The 18,248-nt window shown below is 42.7% G+C and overlaps 1 protein-coding gene and 1 long non-coding RNA gene across 2 annotated transcripts in view; both read right to left on the bottom strand.

The window, feature by feature from the left end:
* Positions 1-9,495: 9,495 nt before the first annotated feature.
* Positions 9,496-18,248, bottom strand: part of vstm2b (V-set and transmembrane domain containing 2B) — a 32,405-nt gene continuing 23,652 nt past the window's right edge. Inside the window, exon 5 of the mRNA XM_041993525.1 lies at positions 9,496-10,953. Coding sequence (XP_041849459.1) covers positions 10,868-10,953 — 86 coding nt within the window. The 3' untranslated portion in view covers positions 9,496-10,867. The remainder of the gene's footprint in view (positions 10,954-18,248) is intronic.
* Positions 13,162-18,248, bottom strand: part of LOC121645135 — a 21,919-nt gene continuing 16,832 nt past the window's right edge. The window contains exon 3 of the long non-coding RNA XR_006011354.1: positions 13,162-13,171. This is a non-coding gene — a long non-coding RNA (uncharacterized LOC121645135). The remainder of the gene's footprint in view (positions 13,172-18,248) is intronic.

Here is an 18,248-nt window from a genome sequence, read left to right on the forward strand (position 1 = left end):
GCCCATTTCTTAAGATATTTTCTTTTTCCACCCAGTATGATCAATTATTTAAAAATTTAGCTTTTTTCCCCTCAATTAAAAATACTTTTTGGTAAATATACTTTACATGTATAGCACTTTTCCAGTCATGTTGACCACTCAAATAAATATTTTCTTCCATAATCTTTCAGTGGTTGCCATTACACCCATGACCACTATCAAAGTTCTCACCTGTAATTAGTCAGGACTCTACCAGCTGTTTTATTAATCTTCGGAATATGTATTTCAATAGAAATATCCCTGAACAGTAAATCAAACACATCACTTTTGAAAAATTGACTTTTCAGTTTTAACATTCAGAATGATCATGATCAATTCGTCCCAAAAAATAGTCATTTACAAATTTAACAAGTATATAAATGTGATGTGATGTTACTACTTGTCCACAGTGTGTGATGTAGGATTTCGATGGACACAGTGTGCTGCATGTGACGTCACATGTTCCTCTGTGTATGTGGGTCGCTTCAGGGCAGTGTACGGTTCATACTGAAGTCTAATAGAGGCCACATGTAAATAATATGAAATACGACTGAAACAAATTGCACTTGAGCTTTAAGACCTGCTGTGTAAATGTAGCCTAAAAATTACTCAATCTCTTTCTAAAATAAAAAACCTGAGTTTAACCCACTTTCTTGAATGGTTCCATTAGGTTTTCCTATGGTTGCCTCTTTACAAGACATAAGGCTCAAGATCTAAAAAAAAATCTTATTGCTTAAAGTATTAAACAGCTTTATGCAATTTGTTATGAATTCTTCCAATTATAAATGTTCGTGTATTCATAGCTTTAATTTGAAGTAGGCATTTTATTTTGAAGAAGGCTTATGCACTTCCTCTTCCTTTTCTTCACGTTCTACCTTCGACATGTTTCCAGCGGTACAGCGGTCACTGACGATGTAAGTTGTGTTTATTCTGAGACAAGATTAATTTTTAAATGTAACTTACTCTTTCTGCTAGTGTTGTCCCGATCATGTGTATGCTTGCACTCTTTAAAATGCCCATTTCTGCCCGTTAGCATGATCGCGATTTAGCATCGTTTAGCTAACCGTATGACTGTTAACTTCAGATTACTTTAAGCTAATGTGCATGCTATATGTTTAAGTGTTATAGCAGCACTGATGAATACTAGTTGATTTATGCTGATATGATGTATTTTATTTACCGTGAAGTGTTTCTTTAGGACACTGTATTTAATTTACAAGACTTACACACACACTTTACTGATAGCTTAAGTGCTTTCAGACCGAAGCCCTGCAGTGGTCAATTAGGCAAAAAATCAGCATCAGAGGTCAGATTCCTCAAAACGATTTTAACAAGATAATGTTATTTCGGATGTCATGTTCTAATGTCGTTGCAAATCAGTGTAATTTTACAACTTTTTCTTCATTTAAAAGAAAAAATGTGACCACACTTTGGTTTTGTGATCTAAAAGTGGAATGATAATATCTTGTAAAGATGTTTATAAGTGATTTTTTTATACATTGTTTTTGTACTTTTTAACTCTGATATTTACACAGCCAATTAAATGATCTAATAGTATATCCAATTATATGATATTTCTGTGTGTTTTTACAAGTAAATACAAAGAACAAAGACAATATTAAACTTTCTTTTACTACCATGTTTTCTTATTTTGAACAGTATGGTCGGGGAAGATTTGGACGAATCTGGAGGACGCGAACATGGGTCTTTGGAATGCTAGGCATAACAGGCATGAGAAGGCGGCCCATTCTGAGGCTAGTCAGAAAACAGTCCTGGTGGCACTTGATTCCAGTCATAAGGTGTTATGATTGCCAAGGGACCACTATCATCTCAGATCAATGGAGGGTTTAGATGACGGCACTGGCTAATAGTGGATATGTTCACTATTCAGTAAACCACAGCCGGTCATTTGTAAACGCAGAAACAGGTGCCCATACAAAGAACATTGACTGTGAGTGGTCTACCTACAAATCCCAGGTCTGGAGACTGCCTGGCAATCGAACAGAGAACACCTTGAAGAAACAGCTTGCCTCAATAGATTGGACATATTGGGTGGCCAAATCTCACAAGAATGGTGCACTTGGACATATGCTTCACGAGATATGCAAACAGTACAAAGTTTAAAGTATATGGAAACGATAGTTTCCATTTATTGGGGGAAATGCTTGCGTGTGTGTGTGTCTAACTTTAAGGTACATTTTGTGTAATAAATACTGTCTCTTCTTCTGCAGTTGTTATCAATTTTGAATGGTTTGCACATGTTAGATAGCTATATGCATAAAGCCTAAAGAGATCAAACTGTTATTTTCAATATAGAAAAAATGCCACAAAACTAGTAGGTACTGATCAGGTACTGAGTAGTTAATGCTTCGTTCCTCAGTAAGTACTTGGTATGATGTTTGACTTTACAATAATGTACACAAAAGTAGTAGGTACTGGTCAGGTACTGATTAGTTAATGTTGCGTTCCTCAGTAAATACTTGGTATTATGTTTGACTTTTTTAAGAAGGTAAAGAGTATAATAGATAATGACCAGTCAATGATTAAGTAATGACTTATTACTTAGTAAGTGATGAACAAGTAAAGGTAAGATGACACAGCAGTACAAGAATATATAAATGGTACAAAGGCTTCCAAAACCACCAGGAATCAAGTTTTTGACTAAATGAGCTGTTCACTCAACGAGTCAGAGTAATCCAGTATTCACATGAAGAATTTCTCTTTTGTTCCTTAATAAGCCAGGTTTTTGTGTTAACTGCCCATTACTTCCCATTACGCCTGTAAGGCGTTCCCTAGTAACGAAGCAAATAATTAACCAGTAGTTCCCTAATAAGTCTGGTTTTTGTGGGTACCAGTAAGTACTGGTTAACTGCCCATTACTTCCCATTACGCCTGTAAGGCATTCGCTAGTAACGAAGCAAATAATTAACCAGTAGTTCCCTAATAAGTCTGGTTTTTGTGGGTACCAGTAAGTACTGGTTAACTGCCCATTACTTCCCATTACGCCTGTAAGGCGTTCGCTAGTAACGAAGCAAATAATTAACCAGTAGTTCCCTAATAAGTCTGGTTTTTGTGGGTACCAGTAAGTACTGGTTAACAACCCATTACTTCCCATTATGCCTGTAAGGCGTTCGCTAGTAACGAAGCAAATAATTAACCAGTAGTTCCCTAATAAGTCTGGTTTTTGTGGGCACCAGTAAGTACTGGTTAACTACCCATTACTTACTGATTCGCCTGCAAGGAGTTCGCTAGTAACGAAGCAAATAATTGACCAGTAGTTCCCTAATAAGCCTGGTCTTTGTGGTCACCAGTAAGTACTGGTTAACTACCCATTACTTCCCATTACGCCTGTAAGGCGTTCGCTAGTAACGAAGCAAATAATTAACCAGTAGTTCCCTAATAAGCCTGGTCTTTGTGGTCACCAGTAAGTACTGGTTAACTACCCATTACTTACTGATTCGCCTGCAAGGCGTTCGCTAGTAACGAAGCAAATAATTGACCAGTAGTTCCCTAATAAGCCTGGTCTTTGTGGTCACCAGTAAGTACTGGTTAACTACCCATTACTTACTGATTCGCCTGCAAGGCGTTCGCTAGTAACGAAGCAAATAATTGACCAGTAGTTCCCTAATAAGTCTGGTCTTTGTGGTCACCAGTAAGTACTGGTTAACTACCCATTACTTACTGATTCGCCTGCAAGGTGTTCCCTAGTAACGAGGCAAATTTTGCGTCTAGTATTGTAAAGTGTTACCGAGCTTACCATGTCTCCCCAGAAGAACACACACTAAATGCTATAAGGAAAGCTAAACTTGAATTTAATGAAATAATAGATAAAAAGATGCAATTCTTGGTGCAAAGACTTTGCTTGGAGAATTTTGAGCATGGCAACAAATCTGGAAGGTTCCTGGCTAATCCGTTAAAAACAAACAAGGAGAAAACAACCATCTCCTCTGTCAGAGATCCAGAAGGAAACATCAGCCACGACCCTGACAAGATAAATAACACTTTCAAAGAATTCTATAAAACATTATATACATCACAACTAACTACAACAGATGACAATATTGATAAATTTCTTAGTTACATCAATCTTCCAAAATTAAAACATGAAAATAAAATGATCTTGGATTCCCCCCTTTCAGTCGGTGAACTCCATGAAGCTCTCCAGCATATGCCCAACAATAAAGCTTCAGGTCCAGATGGTTACCCAGCAGAATTCTTCAAAGAATTCTGGACAATGCTGGCACCCACTTTCTACAATATGATATTAAAAATAAGGGAAAAACAAAAAATACCTTCAAATATGAACCTAGCCAATATTAATCTACTATTAAAACCAGGCAAAGACCCGACACTTCCATCCAGTTACCGTCCAGTTTCATTAATAAATGTAGATCTCAAAATAATTAGCAAAGCTTTGGCCAGAAGAATATAAAAATAACCCCTCTAATAATACATTCTGACCAAACAGGCTTTATTAAAGGTAGACATTCCTCTACTAACATGTGTAGATTAATTAACATCATAGATTATTCTACTCTACATAATCAGGAATCCACAGTCATTTCTTTAGATGCAGAAAAAGCATTTGACCGAGTAAACTGGAAATTTTTATTTGCAACGTTAAACAAATTTGGGTTTGGGTCATCTTTCATAGATTTGATAAAAATATTATATAACAACCCAAATGCATGTGTGAAGACCAATGATCAAACCTCTCCAAGCTTCTGTTTGCAGAGAGGAACCAGACAGGGCTGCCCACTCTCTCCATCACTCTTTGCTATTTTTATTGAACCCCTAGCTGCTGCCATAAGACAAAATAAAGAGATTAAAGGAATCCATGACAAAAATATAGAGCACAAGATAAGTCTTTATGCTGATGACGTATTACTTTTCCTCCAGAACTCACCGACATCTCTCCCCCAGACAATCACACTTATTAACACATTCTCATCAATATCTGACTACTCTATTAACTGGTCTAAGACTATTATTATGCCCATCAGCTGTGACCTACAAAACATACCCAAAACTACAATACAGTCTGGAAACATTAGATATCTAGGCATAAACATTTCCCCCAGGTTATCAGAACTAACAAAACTAAATTATGTCCAGCTACTTAAAGCAATAGAGGATGATCTCTCACAGTGGAGGCACTTACCCATATCACTCATGGGGAGGGTTGCCACAGTTAAAATGATGGTTCTATCTAAAGTAAACTACCCGTTTTCAATGATACCCACTAAACCATCCTCCAGTTGGTTTAAGTCACTAAACTCACATATATCTAAATTTTTACGGAAAAATAAGCCATCACGTATCAGTCTAAAAACTTTACAACAGACTAAAGATAGAGGCGGATTGGAGCTACCCAACTTTAATCGTGTTTTCTTAGCTAACAAGCTGCAGTATATCTCCAAATGGCTTAAACCTAGCAGTCTGGATGAATCATGGTTAGATGTAGAGCAAGCATTGTGTGAGGATCTGTTTATCTCTGACCTGCCATTCATCAGCTCAACCATCATAACACATAAGTGTTTTAAAAGCATTAATATCAGTTCCTCTTTAGTGGCTTAGTGGGATTTTCTAAAAATAACCAATCCTCACTTTTTCCATGTAAGTTTAAACACCTGTGGAACAACCCTGACATCCTGCAAAACAAAAAGCTTATCAATTTTACTCAATGGAAAAATAAAGGAATAAAACAGTTAGAACATATAATAGAGAATGGAAACTTCTTCTCATTTAATATTCTCACTTCACAATATGGAATCAGTAGCAAAACATTTTTAGAATATCACCAGCTTAAATCTATTATATGTAAAACATACCATTAATCAATTAAACTTACAGCTACCTACTAGGGTAGCAGAATTCATGAATCTCAATGCCCCAAAGCTATTATCAAAAACATATAGACTATTATCCAAACTAGAAGACTCAATCTGTCTTTCAACTTCAAAATGGGAGGGTGACTTATCCAGTAACTTTAATAAAGATAAATGGTCACAAATATGTTTAAACACCTTTAAAATGACAAAGAATTCAAATATGCAACTAATACAATTCAAAATTCTGCATAGAACTCATTATACAGGACAAAGGATGTTCAGGTTGGGTCTGTCACAATCAAACATCTGCACACACTGCAATGAAAACACACCTGACAACTATCTCCATGCCTTGTGGTCCTGCACACCTGTCCGCAGGTTCTGGCTTCAGGTATGTGTGGACATGTCAACATGGTTTAAATGTAATATTCCTACAATCCCCGCACTATGTCTACTAGGTGACTTGGGTGACATTAATATGGTAATTAACTCTGCACACATGATACGCACAGCATTATGCATTGCAAAGAAAACTATCCTTGTGAACTGGAAAAACAAAAATAATCTGTGTATTCAGCAGTTTAGGAATCTCTTAGTTGACCACATCAGTAGTGAGACAATGTCTGCCTCCTCAAAGAACTATTTGGCTGAATCTCATTCCCTCTGGTCCCCTGTGCTTAGTTCCATCACTTAGTGTAGGTGGAGGACTGTGACCTCGTTACTATGGGGGTTTGGGAAATGGCCGGGAGTGACTGGTGGTTGCGGGTTCTTTGTGGTCGCCCGTGGTGCGGGACCAGGCTGCTCTGCGGTGGGGGTGGCTCTGGGTCTGGCCTCGTTGGGGGCTGTGGGGGCCAGCGGTTGGAGTCGCCTCATGGCGGGGGGTGAGGCCACTGGTGGCGCCTGGGTTGGTGGGCGTCGGTCCTGGGCCGGGCAGCCGGGCTATTCCGGGGCGGGCGGGTTCTGGGCTCTGGTGCCCGGGAGTGGGCCTCCTCCCTCCGGGGTGGTGGGGTCCGTGTGTGCCGGGGGTCTGGGCCTGCCCGGATGTGCTGCCGTGGTGTGGGTTGGTGCATGCCCTGGTGTCGGGTTGACACCCTGTGACCCAGGGTATGGCCCAGGGGCAGGGGGGTTTGAAGGAGGGCTGAGTGGGATTCGGGGGATTATAGGAGGAGATGCTGGGGTGTGAGACAGGGATGCTTGTATTTTGTGTGTGTGTGTCTGTACTTTGGATGATTTTTGTGTGGATGTGGGGATATGTTTGTGTGCGTGTGTATGCATGTGTTAGGATGAGTGGGGGTGTGTCTGGGGAGTGAGAGTGGGAGGGTTTGATGTTGTGTGAGTGTTTATATTGTGTGGGTGGGGCTGAGAGGGCATGTATGAGTTAGGATGAGCGGGACTGTGCAAGGAAATAGGTGTGTGCATGTGTTTCTGTGTGTGGTTGGGGCGGGGTTAAGTGCACATGTGGGCGGGGGGGGGGGGGGGGGGGGGGGGGGGGCTGGGCGGGCCTGGGGGTGGTGGGCCATGGGTCTGCCGCTGTCCCCATCCTCTCATTCCCCGTTAGGGGTGTGGGAGGGTGGGTACTTTCTCGGGTTGGTGACGGCTCACTGGCTGTGGTAGGTTAGCAATGTAGTAGGTTAGGGATTGGGGGGAGGGGGCCGATAGCACCCTGATTCTCGGGGTGTGTGGCTGGAACATCAGGATGTGTGCTGGCCTACGCCAAGTGGCTGTCTGGGGGGGCCTGGTCCTCTTAGGCATGTTGCGGGCCCTCTGCCTTTGGGGGGTGGGACGGCCGCCTCTGGGCTCCTGGGGTCCTGGGCCCTTCGCTTGGGCTGCTCTGGGTAGCCGGTCCCTGGCGGGGCCGGTGGCTGCTGATCTTGGCCCACTGGGACCTGTGCCCCGGGACGGTGGGGGGCTCTTGCTGGGGCTTTCCTCTGCCGCCCTTCGGGTGGGGCTGGAGTCGTCTTTGTGGTGGGGTGGCTTGGGTTGGTGCTCCGGGTCTGCTGCTGAGGGGCCGGGCCTCTGGCCCTGGTCTGCCTCTGGCCTCCGTGGAGGCGTGGTCGTATTTGCATGATCTCACTCACCACTCTTCATCACTGATCACTCCTTGTTTCTCATGCTCTGCATGCTGACACAGTCACTGAGTTGTCTAGTGGGTTTTAATACTAAGCGATAATTATTTTTTTTTATTTTTCCTGTGAGTTAGTATCTGGTCGTTGTTATGTCTTTTTTATTTGGTTATTATTTTTAAACTCTTAATGACTAGTTTTTTTCTGTGTGTGTGTTTCTGTTTTTGTAAAAGTTGTAGGAAATTTTCTGGTGTGTTCATGTACAGGTGTAACAGTTTGTTGTCTGGTGATGGTGTGGATTGAAGGGTCGTTTCCTTCTGTCTGTGATCTTTTTGTCTCCTTTCTTCTTTCCCTTTTGCTCTTTTTGCTATTTTCCATCTTTTTCTGTCCCCTCCGGTCAGGTCCAGCAAGATTACATAGATTCTGTGATTCAAAGTAAATAAATAAATAAATTAATCACATTATCAAGAGGAGCCTTACCCATAGGCCTCCCCTTGGCAGAGCAAATTTGTTCAGCACGATACAGCAACCAGATTATCATTTTGCTGCTATGATGCTGGACAGGACAAGTAAAAAAAAAAAATAAATAACAAAGGAGCATCATTGTCATTTTGCTGCAGTTACGCACGTGGGCGCACCGGAAAGAGCGAATATCGAACAGCGTTCATTTCTTTGCTTCATTATAACTTTTTATCCATTTAGAACCAAGGATAAAAGCTATGAACATGTCCAAGAAATTACAAAAAACCAAATACACCGTGTTACAAGCTCTGGAGAAAATACAGACACAGCATGATTTTGGCACAGTTTGGGTATCCAAGTGGCCAAATGGAGAGTCCGTCTGGTCCTAGCCACACTAAAACCTGCATGAAAGCTATGAGCTTTGTTCTGTTCTCATGAAACTTTGTACAGTTGTAGTCAAGGAGTTGCTGAATCCATGCAGTGGTATCTTTATGCACAGAATGATTTCTGTCATGATGTTTTCATCTGTGTAAAAAAAAATACAATTAGGCGAGGATCATTTTTTTTATTTTTACCTATGGTTTATCACAATTTGCACAGACATATGAACATTCACAATGTTTCTGATACTGGATTTATATTCCATAGGGGCTTACTTATCTATCAAGACCAAGGATATGTATATTGACCTGAAAATTACAGAGTTATTGTTGATTTAGTTTGGGGTAGGTCTGTTCAGGCGAACTACACCTCCAAAAACCCTTGGGTTCAAGGGGTTAATGTTTGTGGACCCTGACAGCTGCTGGTTGGGATGTTGCAAGACGACAAAATGGTGTTCCATTCTCGTCTCTCCTGGACTGACAGAGCCCAATAAGCCTGCAAGCTGCTTTCACAGCAGTGCGTCGTCACAGACATGATCTGTCGTGTCTGCGACCCGGCGTCTGAGTTTCTGTTGCCACGGTTAACAACTACCGTTTAGTCAGCGAAATAATTTACAACAGTAAGTCTATTTGACTGGCTATTTGACCCCATTCCCTTGCTTGGAATAAAGAAAAAAAAACTATTTTTCAAATTGTTACAGTCTGCGACAAAAGAGATGGACAGCTGGACAACGCTGTGCGATGTGGTTTATGAATACGTCATGAAAACTTCACGGAAGAAAAAGCCAAACATACCCCCATTTGTAGTGACCACTTAGCCTAACATCTGGCAAGCTACCACTGATTATGGCTGGTGCCAAACTTGTTCAGCGGGCAGTCGGCTAATTTAGACTTAGCCGTTGAGGCTGTAATCAGACAGATGGGCTACTTTACAACAGGGACGAATAGTTTGTATCAGGCTGCGTTTAGGAGCAAAATGTGCCTCGAAATTTACCTGAGTAGTGGCAGGTGGAGCAGTGGGAGGTAACTTCACGGACAGTCTAGCTGCTGCAATGCACATGCCTACAATGTGCCTCATTGTTGCCCGTTTTGCGTGATCATGTTGTCAAAGAAAGACAGGCATGTGTGTAAGGGGTGTGTGATTGCGTCAACATAGTGGGCCACATACAGTATATAAAAAATAATTTTGATAAAAAGGGTACTTTTTCAGCCCTGACGGCAAGGCCAAGTGCTTCGGCACCACCAAGGCTCTATCTGTGCATGCCAGTGCTTCTAGATGTTTCCTGAAAGTGCGTTAATCTTTGAGAAGATCTGTTGATGCCCTGTGTTGTGGAAAACTGCAAAGCCAGGGTGTTATTTATGCACCCTCAGCTTTCACCAGCTGTTACTGTAGGTTTGTTAGAAAGAACATCATCAACAGAAAAACGACTTTGTAATCTACCTTTTATTAAAAAGGGGGTGCGCAATAAACCTTCATCTGCTGCAAATTACCAATTTTGTGCCATAGAAATAAAATGTGTCACTTTGATCACAACCGATTTCATAAAAATAAACATTATTGGATGTGGTTAACAGTGTGCCTTATCTTTCTCAAAATACATCAGCTTTTTGACACAGCTATGGGAGAAACGTCTGCAGAGGAAGGAGTAGGCAGCTACAGGTTGTGAGGAAGAGGTCCGACAGAGTGATTGACAGGTCATGTCGATCCGTCATGTTGCCACTGTTCAGATAAATGGGGGATTTGCAGTTGTGTGTATGTGTGTGTGTGTGTGTGTGTCTGTGGTCTGAAAATGCTGCTAAGACATACTGTATGTGTGTGTTTGAGAAGCTCAGGACTGCATATGGCCATCAGTCACCATGAGCTCTGTTCACAGAAAAGTCATCTCTCCTTTTCCTCGCAACGTTGCAGCATCTCTATGTCAGAAAGATTGTCTCCTCCATTGTATCTTCTCCCACACTCCAGCTTCTGCATCCTTTGCTGCATCGCTTCACCTCCTTCTAGTGATGGTGAAGGTGATAAGCCTAGCTGCCTGGTGTGCATCAACTCTGTTGGTTTCGGTATGGTTTAGAAAGTGAGGACTTGGAGGCCGACATCTTTTTGGTTAAAGTGTCCTCAATGGACCAACAGCAAAGGGAGAAGCTTATGAAGGAACAGGACAGTGATGAAGAGGAGGGGGTCCACGGCGCTCATGATGCAGTCTGGATGAAAGACAAAAAAAAAGAAATTAGAAATTAGAATTAGAAAAGCATGTCTGTTTTAACTTTTCTGATATGTGTTGATACCATCAAGTTCAACTTGTGATGATATTTTTCAGGAAAAACCAAAATGTTTTCTGTTTTACTGTGAATAAAAAACCCAGAGCATCATGTAGTATGATGTTTTCGCTCTTCGGGGTGTTGGACGACACTTTTATAATAGATTGAAATAGAAACACTGTCGGATTCTTAGTGATGTGATGTGCTGTATGTTGCAGGGGTTCTTGGTTTGGTGCCATGTGTTGCAGGAGTTCTTGGTAGGGTGCTGTATGTTGCAGGGGCTCTTGGTAGGGCGCTATATGTTGCAGGGGTTCTTGGTAGGGTGCTGTATGTTGCAGGGGTTCTTGGTAGGGCGCTATATGTTGCAGGGGTTCTTGGTAGGGTGCTGTATGTTGCAGGGGCTCTTGGTAGGGTGCTGTATGTTGCAGGGGTTCTTGGTAGGGTGCTGTATGTTGCAGGGGCTCTTGGTAGGGTGCTGTATGTTGCAGGGGTTCTTGGTAGGGCGCTATATGTTGCAGGGGTTCTTGGTAGGGTGCTGTATGTTGCAGGGGCTCTTGGTAGGGTGCTGTATGTTGCAGGGGTTCTTGGTAGGGTGCTGTATGTTGCAGGGGCTCTTGGTAGGGCGCTGTATGTTGCAGGGGTTCTTGGGAGGGTGCTGTATGTTGCAGGTGTTCTTGGTAGGATGCTGTATGTTGCAGGGGCTCTTGGTAGGGTGCTGTATGTTGCAGGGGTTCTTGGTAGGATGCTGTATGTTGCAGGGGCTCTTGGTAGGATGCTGTATGTTGTAGGGGTTCTTGGGAGGGTGCAGTATGTTGCAGGTGTTCTTGGTAGGATGCTGTATGTTGCAGGGGTTCTTGGTAGGATGCTGTATGTTGCAGGGGTTCTTGGTAGGATGCTGTATGTAGCAGGGGTTCTTGGTAGGGTGCTATAGTTGCAGGGGTTCTTGGTAGGGTGCTGTATGTTGCAGGCGTTCTTGGTAGGGCGCTGTATATTGCAGGGTGTTACAGCTGCCTACTCATTGTCGCCACCTGTGACCAGTTCTGCGTGCAAATTCTTGCTCACTATCACCTGGCTGGGATTGTCTGGAGCTTTCACACCTTCACCCTCATTGGATAATTAGTTGACTACTCACTGCTTCTGGTAGACACCAGCAGGATATAAGAACCTTCTGCAACCGCTCAGTCACGGGCAACTGTTGGCTCAGTAGCAGTCTGCCCTCAAGTTTGCTGGGACTTTTGACTTCTGTATTTCATTATTGACACAATTGATAGCTTAGAATAGTAAGATAGCTTAGTACTTTTGTTTACAGTTTAGGATTCTGTTTTGACGTTCCAGTAGTGTTAAAACTACTTTAATTTGAGTTACCTTTCTGAATGTTAGAAGTCTTCTCTTTGCATATGTTTTTGTAACATACTTGTGGCTCCTCTTTTAGGTGATTTGTTAGTCTAGTTAGAATTAGTGTGGAGTTGGGATAGGAAAGGGTATTGGTATTATTGTTTTTAGAGAATCTAGTGTTTTTTGGTGTTTATTTGTAGACTCTTGGTTATTGGTTATTGCTTGCATATGTAGCTTTAGCACTGAAGGCCAGCTTTGTGTTTCGTTCTTTTTGACTGGCTGTTTTTGAGTTGTTTAGGATAATGTTTAGTTGTTTGCATTTTGTTAAGCAGCATTGCTACCCCAGCTCCCTTAGTCCCACTTTTCAGCCTTTGTTGTATCTCATCCCCATCGTAAGAAATATATATTGTTTCACTTTTAAACATCTCCGTTTTCATTGTGGCTTATTTTTCTAGTAGAGTCAGGTCATAATACAGGGTTTCTTGGTGGGGTGTTGTATGTTGGAGAGTTTTGTGGTGGGATGCTGTATGTCACAGGGGTTCTTGGTGGGTTCTGTATGTTACAAGGGTTCTTGGTGGAGTGCTGTAAGTTGCAGGGGAACCGATGACCTCTTCTCATTAGCTTACAGAATAGGTTCATGTCACACTTCAGGACCAATGTTGGACCAACTTGGTTAAAGATGCTGATCAGAATAGCTTTGCAGCTGCCTCACCTTGTTGATTATTTACCAAAGATCCCTCCACACAAACAAGACACACAGGAGTGTTAGTATCCATTAGTCTCTAGTGGATTTTGTGTCATTCAGTGTAATCCCTCAGAGACAGAACTGCTCTACTAATATCTTGGAGTACACCTGTACTGACATTTTAAAATTTCCAACATTCACCAACATCTGGCCTCGTGGGGAGCTGCAGTCTCTGGAGTGGACTTCACCGCTCCCTACTCATCCCCCATAATCACATTCTCCAGTTTTATTCTCCCCTCTGTCCAAGCCATCTCTGAATCTATGCTCAAATCCAAACCCTCTACCTGTCAGCTCGATCCAATCCCTACAGCTCTTGTCAAAACCTGCCTACCCCACTTGCTCCCCTCATCGCCAACATCATTCACTCCTCCCTAATATCTGGAACCGTCCCTCTTGCACTTATAACCGCTACAGTCACACACCTATCTTGAAAAAACCTGGCTTGGACCCCACTAATTTCAATAACCTTCGTCCGATTTCCAATTTACCCTTCATTTCCAAAATCCTCAAAAACTCTGTTGCTTCTCAACTTCATAACCATCTTATCACCAACAATATTTATGAGCAGTTTCAATCCGGTTTCCATCCCCTTCACAGTACCGAAACAGCACTCCTCAAAATCTCCAACAACCTTCTCATAGCTTCAGATTCAGGTTTACTATCCATTCTCATCCTTCTTGACCTCACCGCAGCATTCAACACCATCTCTCACAGCATTCTCCTTGACAGACTATCATCCATCGGCATCACTCACATCCCACTCACCTGGTTCACGTCTTACCTTTCTGGCCGCACACAATTCATTCGACTAAAATCCCATGAATCAAACTCTTTCCTGTCTCTGCTGGTGTGCCCCAGGGCTCAGTCCTGGGGCCCCTCCTTTTCATTATCTATATTCTTCCACTTGGTTACATCCTTCGCAGACACAATATCAATTTTCATTGTTACGCGGACGACACCCAGCTCTACCTCTCTACCAAACCATCCTCTTCACTTCCACCAACCTCCCTTACCACCTGTTTACAAGAATTCTTGGTTTTCATCCAACTTCCTCAAACTCAACAGTTCTAAAACAGAAGTCCTCCTGGTAGGCACGCCCCACACTCTCTCCAAATCTAACAGTTATCCAATTTCCATAAACAATTCAACTGTCCTTCCCTCCCCTCAGGTAAAGAGTCTGGGTGTCGTCCTCGACAGCACACTCTCTTTTCACGCCCACATTAACAGTATCACCCGGTCTGCATATTTTCACTTAAGAAACATTTCTCGTCTCCGTTCTTCTCTCACCCCCCACACCACTGCCATCCTCATCCACAGTCTTGTTACTTCCCGGACTGACTACTGCAACTCTCTTCTCTTTGGTCTCCCCAATAAATCCCTCCAGAAACTGCAGCTCCTCCAAAACTCTGCAGCACGCATCATTACACGGACCCCTTCTACTCACCACATCACCCCCATCTTACAACAACTTCACCGGCTCCCCGTAAAACAAAGAATTAACTTTGAAATTCTCCTCATTACATTCAAAGCACTCCACAATCTGGCCCCTCCATATATATCTGATATCCTGCACATTGCCACTCCGATCCATTCACTTCGCTCCTCCTCTTCTCTCCAGCTTCTTGTCCCCCCTGCCCGTCTCGCCACCATGGGGAGCCGAGCATTCAGCCGCTCTGCTCCCCATCTCTGGAACTCTCTTCCCCCTGACATCCGTACCATAGACTCCCTTCCTCTCTTCAAATCACAACTCAAAACACATTTGTTCAGACAGTCCTATGTTATCTAGTCACTCTCCCTCTTTATGTTGTCCTCCATTCTGTTTAGTTTTGCACTTATTGTTTTTAACTGTTTTAATGTTTGTTTTGTACATAGTGGTTTTTAAACTATTTTAATGTTCCTTTTACAGTGTCCTTGGGTGTTTTGAAAGGAGCTTTTAAATAAAATGTATTATTATTATTATTATTATTTTACTTGGAAATATCTTCATTTTCCTAAAGACATTTTGCTTTAGATGAAGTTCTGGACTATACATCACGGTTGATTCATTTATTTTACGGGAGAAGTATATATTACTTAGTTGTGTTTTCATATTACAGCATTTGGGTGAGAAAAAACCTGGAGAAGATTAAGCACGATTTTTCAGGGATGTTATCAATCTCCTACCATAAGGAGGTCATTGATCATGAGCAGTTGAAGCTAACCTGGAAAAATGCTGCACAAGAAGCCAAGAGAGAATGATGGTCAGAGCTCAGTAAGTTGGTGATTTGTCAACATTAACATCATAAACAGCAGCATCACTCCAGACACATAAATACACTGTCACATTATTGTCTAATAGATTTTTCTGCACATCACAGCATAACTTCATCATCTCAGACAGACTGTTGAGGTGAGTCCTTTAACATTTAGCTGCGAAGCTCAGATACGAAGGCAGAGCAGATAAGTGACCGGAGTAGCTGTCAGATCAGATTCTGCAGAGAACCTCTGCAGGGAGTCCGCCCAGTTTGTTCCCAGTTTGCTAACCAAGTCCAACCATGTCACACAGAACTTTGGGCTTCTTTCAGCTGTCAGCTGGTTTTATCTGTAATATTTATAGTGGAAAAGCTCAGGGTTATCTAATCTTAGTGAATTCAAATTTTATCTGTGATCTTAGAGATTTAATTTCTCTTTTAAATAATTATTATCTTTTATAGCTCCACAGCCTTTATTTCTGAGATGTCATTGTTCAGTGGTTGAAGTAAAATATGCTCATTATTAAACCAATCCAAAGCTTAGAGTCTTCCTCATTCTTCATTCTCTTTTTAATCTTTTCTTCATGCAGACGGGCAGCCCTATTTAAAGTCATCTGAAGTACTTTTCAGTTTCATCTATCAACAATAAAAAAAAACTAAATTCAAGTCTGTCTAGCACCGAGGTCCAGATGCAAGAATTTCCTAAAACAGAAACGCTGCTGAGCTGCTACACTTCCCAGCAGACAGTCAAATAATTTGAATCAATTTATTTGTTTTATTATCTATTTATGTTAAGCTTTTACTGGAATGACACAGTTTCCCATTGGTGATTTATAAATTTTCAGTTTAATTCAATTCAATTCAGCGGAGAATTAGATCCAGAAGCTACGTAATTTACTCCTTATCTTTATTTCCAAGGTATTTTGTGCAATGCTTTATTTAAATTTAAGAAATGAAAATAAGGCTGAGGTTAAAGAAAAAAAAAACTAAATTCTATATAAAACATTTAAAAAAAAAAAAACACTTTGAGTGTTTTGTGCAGTCAGTTTTATCTGAATGACTCCTCAAGAATAAAAAGAGATCTCGCTTCATTCATTCTTCCATCCATCCGTCTGTCCATCCATTCATCCATTCCATCCATCCATTCATTCATTCATGCATCCATCCATCCATCCGTCTATCCGTCCACCCATCCATTCAATCATCCATCGATCTATCATCCATCCATACATACATACATCATCATTCATCCATCCATCCATCTGTCTGTCCATCGTTCCATCCATCCATTTATTCATTCATGCATCCATCCATCCATCCGTCCGTCTGTCCATCCATCCATTCAATCATCCGTCGATCTATCCATCCGTCCGTCCGTCCATCCATTCATCCTTCCTTCTATCCATCCATCCATCATCGTTCATCCATCCATTCCATCCATCACCGTTCATCCGTCCATCCATCCATCATTCATCTGTCCGTCCATCCAACCATCCATCCATTTGTCTGTCTGTCCATCCGTCCATCCATTCATTCAATCATTCGTCGATCTATCCATCCATCCATAAATCCGTCCATCCATTCATCCATCCATCCATCCATCCATCCATCCATTTTCTTCCACTTATCCAGAGTCGGGTCGCGGGGGCAGCTGCCTAAGCAGGGAAACCCAGACTTCCCGCCACATTCACCAGCTCATCCGGAGGGATCCCGAGGCGTTCCCATGCCAGCCGAGAGATGTAACCTGTCCAGCATGTCCTAGGTCTTCCCCGGGGCCTCTTTCCAGTGGGAAGTGCCCGGAACACCTCACCAGGGAGGCGTCCAGGAGGCATCCTAGCCAGATGCCCGAGCCACCTTATCTGGCTCCTCTCGATGTGGAGGAGCAGCGGCTCTACTCTGAGCCCCTCCCGGATCACCAAGCTTCTCACCCTATCTCTAAGGGAGAGCCCAGCCACCCTGCAGAGAAAACTCATTTCGGCCACTTGTATTCGCTATCTCATTCTTTTGGTCACTACCCACAGCTCATGACCATAGGTGAGGGTAGGAACGTAGATCTACCGGCTCCTTCTTCACCACGACAGATCGATGCAGAGTCTGCATCACTGCAGACACCGCACCGATCCGCCTGTCGATCTCCCGCTCCATCCTTCCCTCACTCGTGAACAAGATCCTGAAATACGTAAACTCCTCCACTTGGGGCAGGACCCTATTGCAAACCTGGAGAGAGCACTCCACCCTTTTCCGGTCTTGGTCTCGGACTTGGAGGTGCTGATTCTTATCTCAGCCGCTTCACACTCTGCTGCGAATAGCTCCAGTTAGAGCTGAAGATCACGGCCCGATGAAGCCAACAGAACCACATCATCCGCAAAGAGCAGAGACCCAATCCTAGGGCCACCGAACCGGATCCCCTCAACACCTCGGCTTTGCCTAGAAATTCTGTCCATAAAGGTTATGAACAGAATCGGTGACAGAGGGCAGCCTTGGCGGATTCCAGCCCACACTGGAAACAATTCTGATTTACTGCCAGCAATTGGGACCAAGCTCTGACACCGGTCGTACAGGGACCAGACAGCTCGTACAAGCGAGTCCGGCACTCCATACTCCCGGAGTACTCCCCACAGGAGTCCTCGGGGGACACGGTCGAATGTCTTCTCCAAGTCCACAAAGCACATGTAGATTTGTTGGGCAAATCCATCCATTCATTCATCCATCCGTTCCATCTTCCATCCATCCATCCTTCCATTATTTTTCATCCATCCATCCATTTATTCATCCATTCATCTATCCATCCATCCATCCATCCATCCATCCATCATCGTTCATCCATTCATCCATCCATCATCGTTCATCCGTCCATCCGTCCATCAAACCATCCATCCATCATTTGTCTGTCCATCCATCATTTGTTCGTCCATCCATCCATCCAT

Source organism: Melanotaenia boesemani, chromosome 1 (assembly GCF_017639745.1).
Source record: "Melanotaenia boesemani isolate fMelBoe1 chromosome 1, fMelBoe1.pri, whole genome shotgun sequence".
Lineage (NCBI taxonomy): Eukaryota > Metazoa > Chordata > Actinopteri > Atheriniformes > Melanotaeniidae > Melanotaenia > Melanotaenia boesemani.